Source organism: Phascolarctos cinereus, unplaced genomic scaffold, assembly GCF_003287225.1.
Source record: "Phascolarctos cinereus isolate Bilbo 61053 unplaced genomic scaffold, phaCin_HiC Scaffold_2;HRSCAF=192, whole genome shotgun sequence".
Lineage (NCBI taxonomy): Eukaryota > Metazoa > Chordata > Mammalia > Diprotodontia > Phascolarctidae > Phascolarctos > Phascolarctos cinereus.
Genome location: NW_027555625.1, coordinates 327,958,037 through 327,976,666, shown reverse-complemented (window position 1 = coordinate 327,976,666; position 18,630 = coordinate 327,958,037). Strand labels below are relative to the sequence as shown.

General features: G+C 44.9%; 1 protein-coding gene across 6 annotated transcripts in view; it reads left to right on the top strand.

Moving 5' to 3' along the window:
• Positions 1 to 18,630, top strand: part of CBFA2T2 (CBFA2/RUNX1 partner transcriptional co-repressor 2) — a 168,086-nt gene that overhangs the window by 115,581 nt on the left and 33,875 nt on the right. For 4 of the 6 annotated variants that reach the window (XR_002326847.2, XM_020998620.2, XM_020998616.2 and 1 more), the window contains exons 2-5: positions 3,624 to 3,729; positions 7,577 to 7,720; positions 12,051 to 12,292; positions 15,912 to 16,001. Coding sequence is in view for 5 of the 6 variants with exons in the window: in XM_020998616.2 (XP_020854275.2) it covers positions 3,624 to 3,729; positions 7,577 to 7,720; positions 12,051 to 12,292; positions 15,912 to 16,001 (582 nt within the window). In the remaining variant the exon portion in view is untranslated. The remainder of the gene's footprint in view (positions 1 to 3,623; positions 3,730 to 7,576; positions 7,721 to 12,050; positions 12,293 to 15,911; positions 16,002 to 18,630) is intronic. The other 2 variants (XM_020998617.2, XM_020998618.2) reach the window with 1 other exon arrangement.

The following is an 18,630-nucleotide window of genomic DNA, read 5'->3' as shown; positions in this document are numbered from 1 at the left end:
TGTCAGGAAGAACTGTGTTTGAATTCAGCTTCAAAGACTTACTGACAGTGGATCCTAGCAGGGGTGTTTGGGAGTGGGCTCCAACTCTGAGAGCCTGATGAATTTTCAGTGTGAACATTTACACTTCACAAATAAACATTAATAAAGTGTTAACACTCAGTTGGGTATGGAAATCTATCTTACCCTACAGGAAAATAGGGGGAAGGGCATGGGGGGGTGCAGTAAAAGCGGGGAGGGCAGATTGGGGGAGGGGGTAATCAGAAGCAAACACTTCTGAGGAGGAACGGGGTCAAAAGAGATAATAGAATACATGAGGGCAGGATAGGATAAAGGGAACTATAGCTAGTTTTTCACAACCTGACTACTATGGAAGTGTTTTGCACGACCACACATGTACATAACCTGTATTGAATTGCTTGCCTTCTCAATGAGGGTGGGGAGGGAGAGGAAGGGAGAAAATTTGGAACCCAAAGTTTTAAAAACAAATGTTAAAAATTGTTTTTCACATGCAACAGGGAAATAAAATATACAGGCAATGGGGTATAGAAATCTATCCTGCCCCACAGGAAAAGGGAAGGGGAAGGGGCTTGGGGGGGGCGCGGATAGAAGGGAGGGAAGATTAGGGGAAGGGGGGTATTCAGAATGCACGCTGTCGGGGTGGAGGGAGGGATGAGATGGGGAGAAAATTTAGAACTCAAAATCTTGTGGAAGTGAACATTGAAAACTAAAAATAAATTAATGAAATAGAGATTTAAAAAAAGAAATACAAAAAATTTTTTAAAGGACAGTGTTAATGCATATTAAACTTAAGTGTGTGTATATATGTATGTGTGTGTATATATATATTTTATATATATGTACATACACACACACACATATCTGTAGGTGGGTAGATTTAAATAATTTTTTCCAGAGAGTTCTGTTACAAATTTGCCAACACAGCCCTGGACTCCAGGCACTTAACTTTGCTTAGCCTCAGTTTCCTCATCTGTAAAAGGAACTAATAGCATAATACCTCATAGTGTTGTGAGGATCAAATGGAATTATATGTGTAAAGCATTTTGCAGACCTTAAAGTACTCTAGAGATACTAGCTATGATTATTTTTAATTTTATCTTATTTTTATGGATACCTTTTGGTTTTATTACACATTCATTTCCACATATATCCCTTTCCCCTACCCCATTCCCTCTCCAGTGAGCCATTCCTTGTAATAAACATTTTATAAGCATGGTTTTTTAATGGCAGTTTAAGATGGGGTTCTTTAACAAATCAGTAACTCCACATTTTGAGTTTTACAAGCCACTTTCCTCATGACAGCCCTGTGATATAAGTAGTGCAGCTATTTCTGCCTATCTCCATTTTACAAATGAAGGGAGTAAGACTCAGAAAGGTGAGGTAGCCAGTAGATGTTGGAGCCTGAACAGTATCATAACCAGCTAAAGCTCTGCTTTGAAGTTCCCAACCAGGTCCCCATTTCTTGCTGCAGCCCTGGGAAGGATGCCCTGGCCCTGGGAGTCTCGGTGGACCTAGTCTGCCTAGTAGACCCTTAGGTCTGGACCTCTGTTCCAACAGAGGAGCCTTCTGGTTAATGAGGGGTCTTCCACATAGGTGTTCATCAGGTATCTATCAAACTGAAATTTTCCTCTTTTCTTTCATTTCTCCAGAATCAGACTCATCATCGGTCTATGTCATTTGGATTTGTTAAAAGTGAATAACAGTAGCTTAGCACTGGTTTTTATTTTTTGTACCCAGTATCATCTGAGACTAAAATGAAGTTGGCCATAGGTGCAAGTACTGATATTTCATTTTACAAATAAGGAAACTAAGGCTTTGAAAAGCCATGATTTGCCTAGAGTCATTAGGAAGTGGTGGCACTATGGCCCTAAACAAGGACACCAAATCCAGTGATTTTCTTCTAATTTACCTCCACGAGCTCCTGGCCCAAGTGGAGAATGTCAGGTAATCCAACAAGACAGAACCAGAAGATTTAGATAGGAATTCAAGGGACATTGACAATAATCATAAAATTAGTATCACAGGCTCAAGGGTTGTTAAGGACCACAAATGCCATCTGGTCAAACGCAGACCAGAAAAAGAAATTTCTAGCAATTGTCAGTAAGTCAACAAGTCCCTCATTTCTCTGACCCCTACTGGCCGTGTGACACTAGACCAGTCACTTGACCTCTCAGCAACTCTAAAGCTATTAATTACAGAAAAGATGCTGGTGCAAATAATTACGGAGGGTGCACTCATCCAGGAGCTCATTTTGCCAATAAAACCACGGGTATAGTCCCTATCACCACCACTGAGTTTCAGGTGTTACTGCTGGGGGTCTACAACATTCATTAGAAGCAGCTGTTTGCCCAGTCCTTCCTTGAAGCTTTAGAGTGAAAGATGAACCCGTACCTTCCCAGGCAGTCCGTATCCTGCTTGTACAAGTCTTAGCTTGTCCTGCATCAGCCTTAAGTCTGTCTCCCTCTATGACTTCCATCCATTCCTCCTGGTGTGGCCCTCTGGGGCCAAACAGAATAAAAGCAGTCCTCTTCGGTAGAACAGCCCATCAGGTACTGCAAGATAAGGTATTGGAAGGTTTCATGCCTCCTCTTCCTGATGAATCTCCTGCCTGCCAAAGGACACACTGAGCTGCTTTTTAAAAAATGTGTATTCTTTGTTATAAGGGATTTTCTAGAAATCTAGAAATTTTTCTAGAAAGGGATTTTTCTAGTAATAAGGAAAATTTGAGAAATTCAAGAAAAAGGGAAGACTATTTTGGGAAATGAAGGTGATATCAATAAAAAAAAATTTTTTTTGCACTAAGAAATATGTAGCATTCATATGACACAGATTTTGGCCCCTAGCATTCTCACAGTTTAGGAGGGGATGGCACAAATTGTAAGGAGCAGTGTTATCTGATTGACACAGGAATTACAGATTTGTAAAATAAAGTGCTTCTGGAGGTCTGCTAAGAGTTTGAAGAGAGATGGAAGGAGAAATAGTCCAAGATCCCTATAACCAAGTTGACTGGAGAGGGATAAGAACACTATGTCCCTGGACTTGCTCGGGACATGGAGGCCATAGAGAGGCAAATACCAGTGTCTAGTTAGTTTCTTGGAAGTGATGAAGCATTGAAGCTGAATTGAATAAATTCCCTGCTTGTAATTTTTTTCATATAGAGGAGTCCCTTTAATGTTTTTATACATTAAAAAAGTCTTATTGATGGCTTTTTTGTTGTTTATTTCTTTTTTTCTCTTTTTTGAGCATAGTTCCTGGCACATATTAAGCTTTTAAATTATTGATTTAAAGTTGATTGATAAAATCATTACCACATCAGTAAAATTATTGATTAATGAATGCTTACCTTTTATACCACATTCATTTCAAACTTGGATCCCACCCTCACCCCACATTGAGCCCCACCTTTGTAACAAAGGAAAACAGTTAAGCAAAATGACTGATGGCATATTGCTCCCGTGGTCTACCACCCTTCTGAAAGGAGAGGAGTGTGTTTCATGTTCTATTCTGAAGGCTCAAAACTGGTGGTTATAATTAGTCTGAGTTCAGCTGCCTTTTGGTATTCAGCATTTATGTTATTGCAGCCATTGCATGTGTTTTTCTCCTAGTTCCGCCCCACCTTGCTCAGGGTCACAGGACCAAGATGTGTGAGAGATCTTCCTGAATGGGACTCTTGTGATCCCCTCCACCAAGAAGCCCCTCATTCATCTCTAGGTAGATAAAACTATGTTCACTTTATTCATATATGTATGAATATGATGCTTTTGAGCCAGAAAGATGATTCTTCTGTTTAATTTACTGTCAGATGTAGTTGATGTGGTTTGTTTCATTTTTGTTTTTTTGGTAGAGCTGTCCCTTATTTATCTCCAAATGATGTTATTAGTATCTTCTGGGGATTTTTGTACCACCTAAATTTCATCCTGTAAACTCTGCCCCATTTATTTTTAATTCTTGTTACAAGGCATGACTTACTGGGAGGGGGATGTATTTGGAAATGAGGGTGTTAAAACAAAAATCAATTTTAAAAAAAATTTTAAGTGCTTTCACATTTAGTATCTCCTTTGTCCCTTATAGCACTGCTGTGGGGGTAAGCAGGCCAGATGGCATTATCCCCATTAGACAGATGAGCAAACTGAGTGGGGTTAAGAGGTTAACCCCAAGGTCATATCCAGACCAGTGGCCGAGCCAGGTCTAGTGCTTGGGCCTCCTTGTTCCCAATCTGGTGCTGTTTTCATTACAGTGTGTATTGGAGATTAGTTTTTTTTGCTGTCCTATCTGCTGGTGAAAGTTTGTGGCCAGTGGAAAGTCACGTGGCGGGGCTTTGATTCATCGGCCTGGCAGCTGGTGTGGCAGATCCATCAGAAAGGAACCGAAGCTTTCAGTCCCCTACATTTGGGCTGCTCAGGATTTTTCCTTCTGCCAAGCCCTGAATGTGAAAATGTGTCCAACTGCTAAGCTCTCCTCAGGCCCTTGGCACCGGCGTGGGGAAGGCAGGTGGTCTGAGGAAAGGATCCCTTTAGGTTGCTGCACAGCGCACACAACACTGAACAGTGTGAGACAACTGTCAGTTCCTTCCTTCCCTTCTCCCCCTCCTCAGCAAAGCTGGGCCGCAGATGGATGAGCTGGAAACGTGTCAACCCTTCTCTGAAGGACACGGCGAGAGCACAGTCCCAGGGAAAGGCACCAGCTTCATCATTTGGCTAATCTGTTTGGCCTGAGGAGAAAGTGTCCTGCGAGCAGGAGAGAAGTGGGAAGGGCTGGCTGGCCTGTCCGTTATCTCCCTCCCCGGCCAGACCAGCCTCTCTCTAGCTTCCAAAGTGGCCAGCAGGCTTCTCCCCTGGGAGCTTGGAGAGTTTGATGTTAAGTATCCTTCCTTGTATATGTCTCTAAAGGGTAACCATTTTTGAAGGGAAAAATGTGAAGTCTAAGGTAGACAGCTTTATTTTCTCATTATTGTTAAGAACTGACATTTGTGTAGTACTTTAAAGTTTGCAAAGGAGTTTTAATGACATTTAATTTGGGCCTTGCTACAAACCACGTGAAGTACTCTGGGTATTACTGACCCCATTTTACAGATGAGGAAAAAGACTAGGAGCTTAAATGACTTTTCTTGTAAGAGAAGAACATGTAATGTAGTTGGATAGAAAGTGCTGGAGATAAGAGTCACAGGGGCTGAGACCTGGAAGGGGAAGGGACCTCCTAGGCCAACTCCTTCATTTTAGAGATGAGTAAACTGAGAACCGTGGGAGTTAAATTATTTCCCCAAGTCCACAGAGGCAGGAAATATTGCAGGTTGATTAATTGATTGACTGATGGAGTTGGTCCACAGTACCCCAAAGGGGCTGTCACAATTGAAATTGAGGTAGACTGAGATACAAAGTTACAGTTCCAAGCACAGTCAGTTTATTAGCAAAGTGTGAATTTGCCAATAAATAGGGTCTCAGCCTCTTCATCAATAGCTAAGACCCCAAGGTAGGGCTTTAGAGATCATTTTAATTGACAAAGGAGAAGCATTCATAGTAAAAGGTTAGCATTATAGATGGGAAAAACCGTGTTTGTCTGGAGATCGAGTTTGGGGGGGGGTACCAACCCCCCCCTTCCATCTGGTTGCTGATTGATTGTGTCCACCTGCAAGGTTATTTAGTGGTACATGTATAACAAAACCAGACTTCCTTGAAGGGTGACTAGTGGGATAGAGAAAACAGTTTTCTTTGACATAAGAATAGACCATTGATTTCACAAAAAAACTGAACCTTTAAACTTGGAGAGAGACAAGGAATAATTTACAGGAAAGCTGGACTTCTAAACTTAACCCAGAGACAATAAAATATGACTTAGCCAGTTACACAAATGTCAGTGATAATACATAATGAAATCAATTCTAAAGTAGAGTCGATTTGATTTTTTTTTTTCAGGGTCTAGGTTCTAAGGCCTCTTCAGGCTCTTTTGCACCTGTGTGACTCTGGGCAAATTACTAAACTTTTCTTTGACTCAGTTCCCACATCTTTAAAATGGGGATAAAAATCCCCGAAATTTCTACCATATAGGGTTGTTAGGCTTAAGCAATAATGATATTGTTATATATTCATAGATAACATATGCAAAGGGTTTTGCAAACCTGAAATCACTGTGTAAACTTTAATACTTGTCATCCTGTGTTCCAGGTTAGCTTTTCAAGTGTTGGTCTAGCTATAGGGAGAAGAAACCTTCAGGTTTGCCCACAGACTGAGCCTGACCTTTGGCCCTGTTTATTATCTAAATTGCAGTAAATATGAAATGGAGTCATGGCAAGATCAGTAGAATACATAATTGAAGAACTTTTTGTTCCCAGAGGATAGTCATAGTTCAGTTTTCAGATGGTGAAAGAATTAGATTTGACCTAATTATCAACCAAAGTAAATGACTGATTCTTCAATAAGAAAGAAATTTCTTTTTGAAAACATCAGAGCTTAGAATCTGACTACTCTTCCCTTCTCTGTGAGTCTACAGAATCAGGTTTAGGTTTATATTCATTCAGACCAAATTCCACTGCAGTCGTGTGAAGCCTGTCTGGCCTTTCCTCCTGCCATCCTCTCATGTCCAGGCCTTTGCTGGTTTCAAGCAGCTGTTATAAATCACCCCAGAGGGAGAGGTGACTTCTGCTTAGTCTGAGCAGTTCATTTAAGTTTATAAACAAGCTCTGTGTTGGGGAGTATTCTCTAACAATCTGATGGTGTCCTATTCCCATTGCATGCTAGGAAGCTTGAGGAGTGTGGTCAGGAGCCTGTGTGTGTGTGTGTATATGTGATGGTTTGGGGGAGTTTGGGGGGGGGTGTGAGTGTGTGATGGATTTGGGGAGCTGGATTTCCAGAGGCATTTCCATCCTTAGCTTACTTCAAGTTGATGAACCTGTATTTTCTTCTGCAAAACGGTGCCACCAGCTGCCCCTTCACTGAGGAGTAAATGTTTAGCAATGTACTATCCAAAACACGCTCTTAAGTTTAATCTGCATTCTTACCATTTTCTTCATCTCTTTCTTACGTCTAGGCCATCAACAAAATAGTAAATCAAACCCTGACTCGTAGTGTTTGCAGGAATCTGAAGTCCAAATGCTCACACTGAAAGTGTAACAAATTGGGTTTTGTGAGAGCGGTGGCCAGCCGGCTCCTGCACACCTGTGACATTACCCATCTTGAAGGGTTATTGGGAATGAAGGAAATGCCATCTCTGAAGCTTTCTGGTTAGCCTCTTAGAGAACATCACAGAGTCCAGTTCCAGTGGCAGTGGTAAAGAGGAAACCCTATAGGTCTGAAATCCAGAAGAACTGGGTTTTAGTCCTTGTGCTGCAAACTCACTTGTGACTGTGGGGGAGTTATCTTCCCCCTCGGAGCCTCAGCTTCCTCATATTTAAAAAACTGCAAGGGGGACATTGGATTGTACAGCCTCTCGGGCCTTCTCCCATTCTTTGGTACAATGTTCTGAATTCTCCTATTTCCCAGAGTTGCCTTTTGTGTCTCACTATATAACGTGTCTCACCTGTGAGTCCACCTGTTGACATAAGTATCCTTTTTCTTCTTCACAGTTGCTAGTGAGAAGAGGGTGCCAGCGATGCCTGGATCCCCCGTGGAAGTGAAAATACAGTCAAGATCTTCGCCTCCCACCATGCCTCCACGGCCACCCATCAACCCTGGCGGGCCCCGCCCGAGCTCCTTCACCCCTACAGCATGTGAGATTGCCTGCCCTCCTTTTCAGCACTTGCCTGACTTACTTTAATGTAATATTTAGGAGATAAGGGATGATGAGGCAACACTGGTGTTTCCTTTTCTCACCCACCAGAAGTACCCAGGAGATCAGATAAGGATAGGAACAGGACCTCTGCTCTCATTAGGATAGGGAATTCCCTTTATCAATGTAAGGTGCTGACTGGTTTTTTTTTTGGCAACTTTATACTCTCAGGGCAGAGGTTTTACTAATTGGGGGGGGGAGGGGGCTTCCCTTTGATAGTCTAGTGAATCCGATGGACCCCTTCTCAGAGTAATGTTTTTAAATGCATAGAATTGGGGCAGCTAGGTGGTGCAGTAGATAGAGCACCGGCCTTAGAGTCAGCAGGACCTGAGTTCAAATCTGGCCTTAGACACTTGACACTTACTAGCTGTGTGACCCTAGGCAAGTCATTTAACCCTATTACCTAGCCCCCAAAAAAGAAGATACTTTGGGGCAGCTAGGTGGTGCAGTGGATAGAGCATCGGCCCTGGAGTCAGGAGGCCCTGAGTTCAAATTCTGCCTCAGACACATAATACTTACTAGCTGTGTGACCCTGGGCAAGTCACTTAACCCCATTACCTAGCCAAATAAATAAATGTATAGGGTTACCAAGGAAACCAATTATGTTGAGATTCATTGTCAGAATTTTTTTTTAAAAAAACAAGCTCCTCAGACCCAGCACTTGAGATGTTAAGGTCACTCAGCTTGTAGGTGTCAGAGGTGTAATCTGAGCTTGGGTCTTCCTGATTTAGAAGTCAGCTCACAGTCTGCTGTGCTGTCTCTCAGACCTTCCCTGATCCAGGTTATTTCTGAACCTGGTGCTCTGTTTGGTTTTACCACATCATTTTTGCCTGAGGAGTTTTGTGTTTCTTTTTGAGCAGAGTTAAAATGGCCAATTTAAATGATTATCTTGGATTTTCAAGATGCTTAGGACTCCAAATATTCTACGTTATTGGAATTTTAGGGCAATTTCCAAAACGCCAGCTTGACTATCACCAGATGCTGGTTAAACTAGCTTTTTTTTTCTTCCCATGTGAGGATTCATAGAAGCAGCTCTTTGTGGAATGGGAAAGCGTGTCTATGTAATGCCTGGCACATTTTAGATGCTTACTGAATACTTATTTATTGACTGCATCTACCTTAGTTTCCCCTCCCTATATAGCATGCTTCTCGACAACCATGACCCCAAACTCTGGGTAGCCTCTGGGGGTGTCCTCACACACTGATCCATGCCCCTGATTTTTCTCTTTTGTTCACTGCTCCCGGTCTCCAGTCTGCCATACCCAGTAGCTCCATCCCATGAGTACCACATTCTAATTCTGTTAAGTCCAACTCTAGTGTCCGCAGATGGGGAATAAAATCATCCTTAGAAGAGGGAAGAAATTACACGTCTCTGCAGGCTGGGTTAATATAATTTCTGGGCCTCCAAGCAGAAAGGACTTTGCTTGCAAAATAACTAGGCCTACAGTGATGGCAGGAGCCTTAGGTAACACAGGGCCTGCTCCAACATAGGGCCACCCAGTGCTAATCACTCATCAGTGTGGGCATCAGTGGAAAATGTCCCAGGATCATAGAATCACAGCTAGAAGGGACCTTGGTGGACACTGAGTCTAACGCCCTCAGCTAATCCACTAGGTTGCAAAGTGGACAGAGCGCCAGGCCTGGAGTCAGGAAGACCTGAATTCAGATCAGGCCTCTGACACTTGCTGTGTGATCCTGGGCAAGTCACTTAACTTCCTTTTGCCTCAGTTTCCTCATCTGTAAAATGGTGGCGGGTGGGTCATAATAGCATCTACTTCACAGGGTCGTGTAAGGATCAAATGAGATAGTTGTAAGAAAGCTTAGCACGATGCCTGGGATATAGTAAGCACTATATAAGTGTTAGCTGTTATTAGTATTACAGATGAAGAAACTGAGGCAAGAAGAAGTTAGGGACTGACCCAAGGAGGTACAGGGCATGGGATTCACACACAGGTCCTCTACCCTTCTGATCCAGGGCTCCATCCATGCTAAGCACCAAGTTGGCCCTCATGTAGCAAAAGGTCAGTGAGGAAGAGGCCCAAGAGATTTCAATGCGAGCATTTAGCCAGAGGCCTCATTTTCTTTGACAGATATGATCCCTTGAAGTTAAATAGCTGGTCTGTGGATTGATTTTAGCCCCAGGTGAATGAGGCCACTGGAGAGTGCTGAGCAAAACCAGTTACTGACTTGTGGCTTCTGGTCTAAACAGGCCTGTGTATCTTGAAATGAAGCAGACCTTAATTACCTGATAAACATTTCCTGGTATTTAGACTTCAGAGGCCTACATGAATGTCTTCCTTTTTTATCTCCATGTTTGGCCACTTGGGGGTGGGTATGTTTTATTTGGGAAAAGGCTGGGTCATAATAAGCTTTTATTAAGCTGGCTGTCAGAAAGGCTTCCTTTAAGCTAAGGCCTGTGGGAAGAAGAGCACACAGTCGGGGTGGGTTGGTGATGTGGCGCTGACGGTGGTAGGAGGGTGTTTATGGGGTCGCTGGAGAGGAGAGCAGTGTTCCAAAAACAACTGACCTTTCAGTGGAAACACAGGCAGTAAGACAGATCATAGAGCGGTGGCGAGAGGCGAGGGCTCCATGTTTGCTGGCCATTTTCATGCAGTAAACAACGCAGATCCAGCCCCTCTATCTGCCCTTCGCTAGATAATGGTTGAGAGTGGCCATGGCCAAAACAGTCATCCCCCTGTAGCCTAGCTGGTCATGAGCCTTGGCCTTAGCCCTGGACAGCAGATGCACCAGCCAAGGGTCATAGATTCAGAACTAGAAAGCAATTTGGAGGCCCTTCAGGCCAACTCCCATTTTATAGGGGAAGAGGCTGGCGACCAAACAGGTTGAGTGAGCTGCCCAAAGTCACCCAGCTGGTAAGCAGCACGGCTAGAGTTTGGCCCCATGTCCTCTAATTCCAATTCCATTGTCCTTTCCCCACAATAAAGTATAAACAAACAAGAGCTATGAACAGGATGGAATAAGTGTTCGTTGGAGGGGAGACAGGAGGAAGCTAGAGCGCTGGGCTTAGAATGAGGAAGACCCGACTTCAAATCTGGCCTCAGACGCTTAACTAGCTGTGTGACCCTGGGTGAGTCACTTAACCCCATTTGCCTCAGTTTCCTCATTTTTAAAACAAGGTGGAGAAGGAAATGGCAAACCACTCCAGTATCTTTGCCAAGAAAATCCCAGATGGGATCACGAAGAGTTAAACTTGACTGAACAGCAACAACAGGAGAGGAGAGGTTATTTTTTAATTCAGGTACAAGTAAGGGAAGAAGATGGAGATTAGAGAAGACTGCTTGAAGGAGTTGGCATTTCAGCTAGGGCTTGAAGGAGGAATAGAATATTAACAAAAGGAAAGGTTGGGGGCAGGGTGGAGAGGGAAGGGGGAAAGAGAGGGCCTTCTGGATGTAGAGAATGTCATTTGCTTTAGTAAATTAGCCTCTCAATGACCCAGCCTCCCTCTCAAACCACTTTGAGCATCAAGCTGATTTTTGTGGTGTGTTCGACTGGAAAATTATACTGAAAAGCATGTAGAATCCCCTTGTAGCATAAGTATCAGTATTTGTAATTTTAATTAATAAGAAGCAAATTAATTCTGTCCAAAGTCTGATTTCTCAGTATTCGAGCTAGACACAGAGACTGGACTTTTCATTGGTATAGGAAACTTGTCCAAGGAGGAGATTCCTTCTGCCAAGGGCAGATCAGCACCATCTCTTCAGCTTAGAGTTTTAGAAAGTTTGGTAGAACCCTAACCCTGGGGAAGTGATTAAGGATCCTACAGCCAGTCTATGTTACAGGCAGAATTTAAACCTGGGTCTTCCTGGCTTCACAGTCAGCCGTATGCCACCCTGCCTTCACAGTACTATAAACAGTGCATAGACACACACACACTCACACACTTTTTTGGCTCCACTGTGTCACATTGTTGATACATTATATTAAGATCTTTCACGTGAACTGTTGTCTAGCCACGCCTCCCACATCTTGGGAAGTTAATTTCTTGGACTTGAATGTAGGGTTTCACATTTATCTTGATATTAAGTCTTGCATTTTCTTAGAAGGGGTCCATCATTCAAGTCTGCTAAGACTTGGAGTAGGGGTCGGGGGTGGGGAGAGAATCTTGAATCTTGTCATCCAAGATGTCACCTGTCTGTAACATCAGCAGCCTAGGCCTCAAAAGCAGAAGGCATTAGAGACAGGATTGGCCTTGAGGGTCTTGATTTGTACAGGTCACTTACCAAGGGTTCTCTGTCTGTGTTCCTCTTCAGTGTCCAATGGGATTAACCATTCCCCACCCACCTTGAATGGCGCTCCATCACCACCACAGAGATTCAGCAACGGCCCTGCGTCGTCCTCGTCCTCATCGCTCACCAATCAGCAGCTCCCTGCTACCTGTGGGGCCCGACAGCTCAGTAAACTGAAGCGCTTTCTGACTACCCTCCAGCAGTTTGGTAATGACATTTCCCCTGAGATTGGAGAGAAGGTTCGGACCCTCGTCCTGGCTTTGGTAGTAAGTATAACAGCCCTTCCCATCCTCCACAACTGTAGTGCCCGACTCTCCTTCCCTTTGTCTGAGCCTCTCTCTTTTCTACCCCAGAATGACAGGAACTTGGTAGTTCCAAGAGGCCATCGTCATTCCGTTCTCCAGTATTTGTGTGTTCTGTTCTCTCATAATCGTGCAGAATGTAAACTCCTCGGGGGCAGGGGCTGTTTGTTTCCTTGTCCTATCCCTGAGCTCACCCAGTGACTGGCCGATAGTGCTCACTCAATAAATGCACGCTGATCTGGATTGAACTCATAGTAAGGGTGTTAATCCAAGAATTGTTACGCTCTTTACTGTGGTTGCAGTATCTTTTTTGTCTGGCCGCCTTTCAGGTCTGATGAACCTGCCAGGGTTCTTTTCTTCAGCCTCCTTAACCGTTTCACAGCAGACCGACGTTCAGCAGAATCGGGCCAGGGTTTTTATTTCTTAGGTCATATATGCCTATGACCTTCTTTCCAAAATAAAGAGGAGAAAACTGAGCCTCAGGTTTAATTTTCAAAACAATAATTTTCCAAATTACAAGCTTTGCAGTGTCTGTGAACAGCTCCAAGGGGCTCCTGCCGCTCAGCACCTCACAGGAAGGCATTTCCCTCCAAACTGCCGAGCACACGTTATTTCTGTAGCTGCCACATTTGCATTCGGGACCCCTAAGAACGAGGTGATGCAGGGAAGCTGTGATTTCCTCATGTCCACTGCTCAGTGGACTTTCTTGCTGTTGCTTTCAGCAGGGTCAGTGCTGGATTCCAGCATGTATAAGCCACCAGCTGTTCCATACGAGGTGCCAAGGTGCTGCTGGTGCTGACCCTGGCTAGGGAAGGGGCTTTGGATGTCTCATGCCCTTTTGGTGTCGGCCCCCATCTTAAGTATCTTTGCCCATGAATTCTTGTGAAGCGTGACTCCAAGTCTCTGAGATGGGAGATGCTGCGTGCCTCTACTCGGCTCCGTAGACAAAACTCTCCTTACTTATCACCTGGATTATTAGAGGCAGCATAATGCAGCAGAAAGAATGCCAGGGTCAGAGTTGGGTGAGATCTGAGCTCAGATCCGGGCTTTGACATTTATTAGCTATGTGACGACAGCTGCTTGTGAGGAGCAAGTCACTTAATCCCTCTAAGCCTCATTTTCCTCATCTATAAAATGGGCATGATGAGAGAGGTGCCTGCCTCAGAGGGTTGTATGATGACCAGTCAATCCACTCAATCAGTAAGCATTTATTAAATGCCTACTCTGTGCAGATACCAAGGACACACAAGGGAAGTAGTCTCTGCCCTCAAGAAGCTTATGTTCTCTTGGGGGAGACATTCACATACAGGTGTATGGGTATTTTGCTGTGTTTGATATTTGCCAAATAGATAAAAGGTAATCTGGGGGGACAAAGACAGTGGTAGGTGAACAGAGAGGGGGTTTGGAGACAGGGAGAGACAGATCAGGAAGGCCCAGAAAGTGGCACCAAGGGTGAGTATTGATGGAAACTGGGGATTCTCAGAGGCAGGAGTGAGGAGAAAGTGCATTCAAGGTATGGAAGGCAGCAGTGGGAAATAAATTGTCCTGCATGAAGAAGGGCGAGATGAGATAATGTGCTGTGTAAAGCTCTTCAGAAAGTTTAAGTTTGACCTAAGTGTCAGAGGCAGCTGGGTGGCTCAGTGGGTAGAGTGCCAGGCCTGGAATCAGAAAGATTCATCTTCCTGGGTTCAAATCTGACCTCAGACTAAGTGTGTGACCCTGGGCGAGTCACTTAACCCTGTGTGCCCCAGTTTCCTCATTTGTAAAATGAGCTGGAGAAGGAACTGGCAAACCATTCCAGTATCTTTGCCAAGAAAACCCCAAATGGGGTCATGAAGGGTCAGACAAAACTGAAGCGCCTCAACAACACAAGTGTCAGATATTATCTTTTTTATCTAAAGTTGCTCAGATAATCTAGGGAAAAGTTTAAATCTCAGACTCCAGGTCTGTGAACTGAGCATCTCTCTCACTTAGACTACTGCCAGCATGTCCAGATAGATGCTGCTCTGGTAGCCAGAGCCTTAAAAATAATAATTATTTGCTTTTGTGAATTCTTTCGTATTATACTTTAGGATTTCCCAAGTACTTTACTATCCTAGGATCATAGAATCCTAGATGAGAGCTGAATGGGATCTTAAAGGCCACCTGGTCTAATTCCTTCATTTTATGGTTGAGGAAACTGAGGCTCAGAGGTGTGACTTGTCTTGGTCAAGGTCCTCCAAGCTATTAAACTCAGAGCCACAATGTCTCTAGACTCTTAAGTCCTCTAGACACTTCCCCTCATATTGATGAAATGAATGAACGAATGAAAAGTCTTTTCTCCCCCATTTGAGACCAGCAGCAATTGATTTTTTTTTGGCCAATTTTAAATAGATTTTATTCTCGAGGACAAGAATTGCATTTTCCACTTGTTTACAGTACTCATAAAGTGCAATGTTCACTTCTCTCCTTCTGCACACAGTCAAATATTCAGAATGCCCAGATTTATACAGTAGCTTAAATGTTACTTTGAAACCACAGCAATGGATTTTTACTCACCCTCCCTGTAGATCTTGAATCCAAACAATTTTTGTCTCTGATTCTCCCTGCAATGTTAGCGCCCTCTGCAATTGACCAGTTATCTATCTAAAGAGTGAAGAGTTAGATTTTTGGGGTGAGCTTTCCATTTTCCAAGGGAAATCAAGGAAGATAGGAAGATGTTACCCAACTGAATTGGATGGACCTGTCTCCATTTTATTGGGAAGCTTTGAAATCAAACCTCCTGCCTGACGTTCCGAAGAGAGGGGAGAAGCTGATGTGTTCCTCTCCCTGTTTCCCTTTTGGTCTGAATTGTAGACTTGAAATGAAGGAAATAAGAATGGCACTCTGAGGGTTCCATTGAAACTTGTGGTAAAAGAAGGAATATGTTAATGTTTTTTCCTTTGCCTCTCATCCTCTTCTTTCTCTTCTACCTCTCCTCTTCTCCCTCCTCCTATTCTTCCTTTCATTCCTTCTCCTCCCTCCTCCTCTCCTTTTTCCTTTTTTTCTTGCTTTTCTACTTCTTTCTCCTCCTCTCCCTCTCCTCTTCTTTTTCCTTCTCTTCTACTGTCTCTGTTGCCTTCTTTTTCCTTTTCCTCTTCCTCCTCCTCCTCCTCTTCCTCTTCTTCTTCCTTTTTCTCCCTCCTTCTTACCTTCCTTGTCCCCCTCACCCTTTTCCTCTGAGCCTCTGGGAAAAGCCCATTTTGAAATCCAGAATGAGAATGCTGCCTAGCACTAGCCACCCAAGTCTCTCTGGTGGCCTGGGGACCATCTTGGGGGGAAGGGCGGTGGCGAGTTGTCAGCAGCTCTGGCATCTGCTTATCCTCTGTCACGGTGGAGACAATCCTGCAGGGACAAGTTCCTGCTCAAGCATGGAATCCTTGCCCCTGAGGTGTCAAGGGGCAGCACTGTCTGGTGGGACCTTTGAGGCAGCTGCAGGGTGTTAGAAGCCTAAGATGCGGCCTGGCAGCAGTGGACAAAGGAAAGTGGACAAAAGGAGCTTGTTTGGGGTTGGGGGGGTGCTTTCTGAGTGTCCCCCTCCAACTCTTATCCTTCCTCTTTGCAGAACTCCACGGTGACCATTGAGGAATTCCATTGTAAGCTGCAAGAGGCCACCAACTTTCCTCTTCGTCCCTTTGTGATTCCATTCTTGAAGGTAACAGGCAAGGCCCAGATTCCCCAGGGACCAAGGCCAGCACTCTGTGATTACACCCCACCCCCCCCCCGCCCCGGGCATCCCAGTCCCCACCCTCCAGGCATCGATTTCCAGCTTCCGAGGTTTCAGTTTTTAAAAAGTTGTTCGCCCTCTCAGAGCAGGACTCAGCAGGCCTTTCCAAGGTGACAGGCAAATCCCAGATTTCTTAATCACCCTTGCAGGAATGAAGGGGGGAGGAGGCATTCTTCTTTACAAAAGCAAGACTGTTCATTTAGAGCTTCCAGGGACCTCCGAGGTCACCTGGTCCAGCCCCCTCATTTAAGGATGAGGTAACTCTAGCTGACGGCCAGGGTGGAAAAATAAATTGTCCAAGACCACCCTACAATAATATCAAAGATGGGCTTTGAACCCAGCTCGTAGGGTAGTAAATGGAGAGATGGAAGTGACTTCCAAGGTCTGCCACACAACCCCTTCTTTTTACAGTGGAGGAAACTGAGGCCCAGAAAGGTGGCATGGCTTTGCCCTAGGTTATTTGTGTCCAAGCTCAGGTCGTCTGACTCACAGTTCAGCACTCTCCTTTGTAACCACAAGGTGGTGCAGCCGCTTCCAGATCTGACATAGGAAAGCCTTTGGCCCATATTTATTTGGGGTACATAGGAACGTGTGTCCCCTTCTCTTGGGGTCTGGTAGCTGAAGGGATAGGGAAGGGAGGGCTTCCCACACACCCCTTCTCTGCAAATGTAAAGACCCGAGGAAGGTGTGGTTATAGCTATCAGTTAATACCTTGGTAGGAATGAGTAGGCAGGCCAGGCCACTGGGATCTGCCACTGGTGGGCTGTTTTCAAAGGAAAGCAAGTGAAAGCTCTCGCTTCTGGCTGCAAGGCTGGGGTTGGTCAGGAAAGGAGTGAGAAAATCCCGATAGTGCTGTCCTGGGGGATTCTAGGAACAAGGAAAGAGAAGTGGCTGGGAGGATCTCTGCTACAAATGAGTCGGACCTGAACCAGCTCCAGATTTTAGCTGTGACACTCTCATCACAGAGTCCTGATGACTTTGGACGAGTCTTTAGTCGCTATCCTTAGCCCTTCACCCCCACAGGCAATTCCAAGTCAGCTAGGGCATGAAGTCCAGCTACCCCCAGCCTTTTCCGCTTTGCCCTCTGGAAGTCTCTGCTGAGATTCCCGCTTCCAGAGGGCAAGAAGAGGTGAGCCCTGCCTGATCTCCCGTGGCTACACCAACCTCACTCATGATTCAGGAGGTGCCATCTGTTCCCTCTTGCGCTTTGTTCCTTCCAAAGTGCTGTGTAGGGCCCCCACCCCAAGAGCAGCTTCGGGGAGGGGAAGGGACAGGACAGGGCAGGGAGGATGAGGAAGGAGACATTGGCAATGGCTGACTTTCTAAGGGGAAGGCGACTGAGAGATCTTATTTGTGGCCTTTAGAGGTAGGCCCTACGCTGATGTGGCCCTCACCGCTAGGCTTTAGGAGTTTGTTTTATGTTGTTTCTCTGACTCCTCCCTCACAATGACTGGTTGTTTCTTGCAACAATAAATATACCTACCTGCAGCAACCCCTGCCCTAACCCCGGATTTTCTGGTTCTAAGCTGATCTGGGCAAGCTAATAAGATAACGAAGCTTGTTAGAACAGTGAGTAAAATAGGAGTCAGCAGGCTCATGAGCAAGTGCCTATAAAGTGCATGGATTTTATGCCAACTATTTTTGATTACTTAGGGACTTTTTTTTTTAACCTTTACAGGAATGGGGGAGGGGGATCTGTTAGATAATTGAGATTATTTGGTCTGTGACTTCTGGATGAGTGAGATGTTGATTGTATTTGCTACTTATTGTCCCATTTCAGAAGACTTTCCCCCGTAACTAAAGGAGGTGGAAAACAATAAGTTATAAGAAAAAAATTCAAAATGCTAACTTTTCAACCTATCTGACTACAGAAGACAGTCTTCAGGTGAGGAGGGCCTGCCTACCCAGGTAGTGGTAGTGTTAATTGGTCAGTCATCTGCAGTGGTTCTGTATGGACAGCTCTTTTGACCCGACCCCACCCCACACAGCTGCGGCTGTGCCATCTCAACAAGATCTCCTAGGCAGATATGTTCCACAAGACTCCGGAATCATGAAAGCATTAACAGACTTGTTATCCTAAGAAATAATTACAGTATGTTTTTATCCATCAAAAGACAGGTTGAACACAGGCAGAGCTCACCACCCCCCTCCCACTTTCCGCGCCAAAATGCAAAGATCAGGCGTGCTTTAAAAAAAAAAATGTTAATCCCGAGTGTCTGCTGTTCCTCTGCCTAGAACAGTAAGCGTGTCTCTGTGACTGCTGTGCCTGGCCAGGCCCTCCTCCCTCCTTCATTCTGCTGTTTGGGCACACAGCAGGCAGTATGGACATGGTGGCAGCTTTTTGGCATTGGGGCTGCTGTCAGTTTCTTTCAGCTCCAGACGCTAATGAGGGTGCTGGCTGTATTAACCCTTCCTGCAGAGCTGGCTTCATGCATGCACATTCAGTCCCTCTCCTGAGCCAAGAGGCAGCATGATTCATAGGGAGCTGCTGGCCCCAAGTCAGAAAGGCAGGGCGCAAGACCGATTCCGACCCATCCTAGCAGTGTGACCCTGGCTG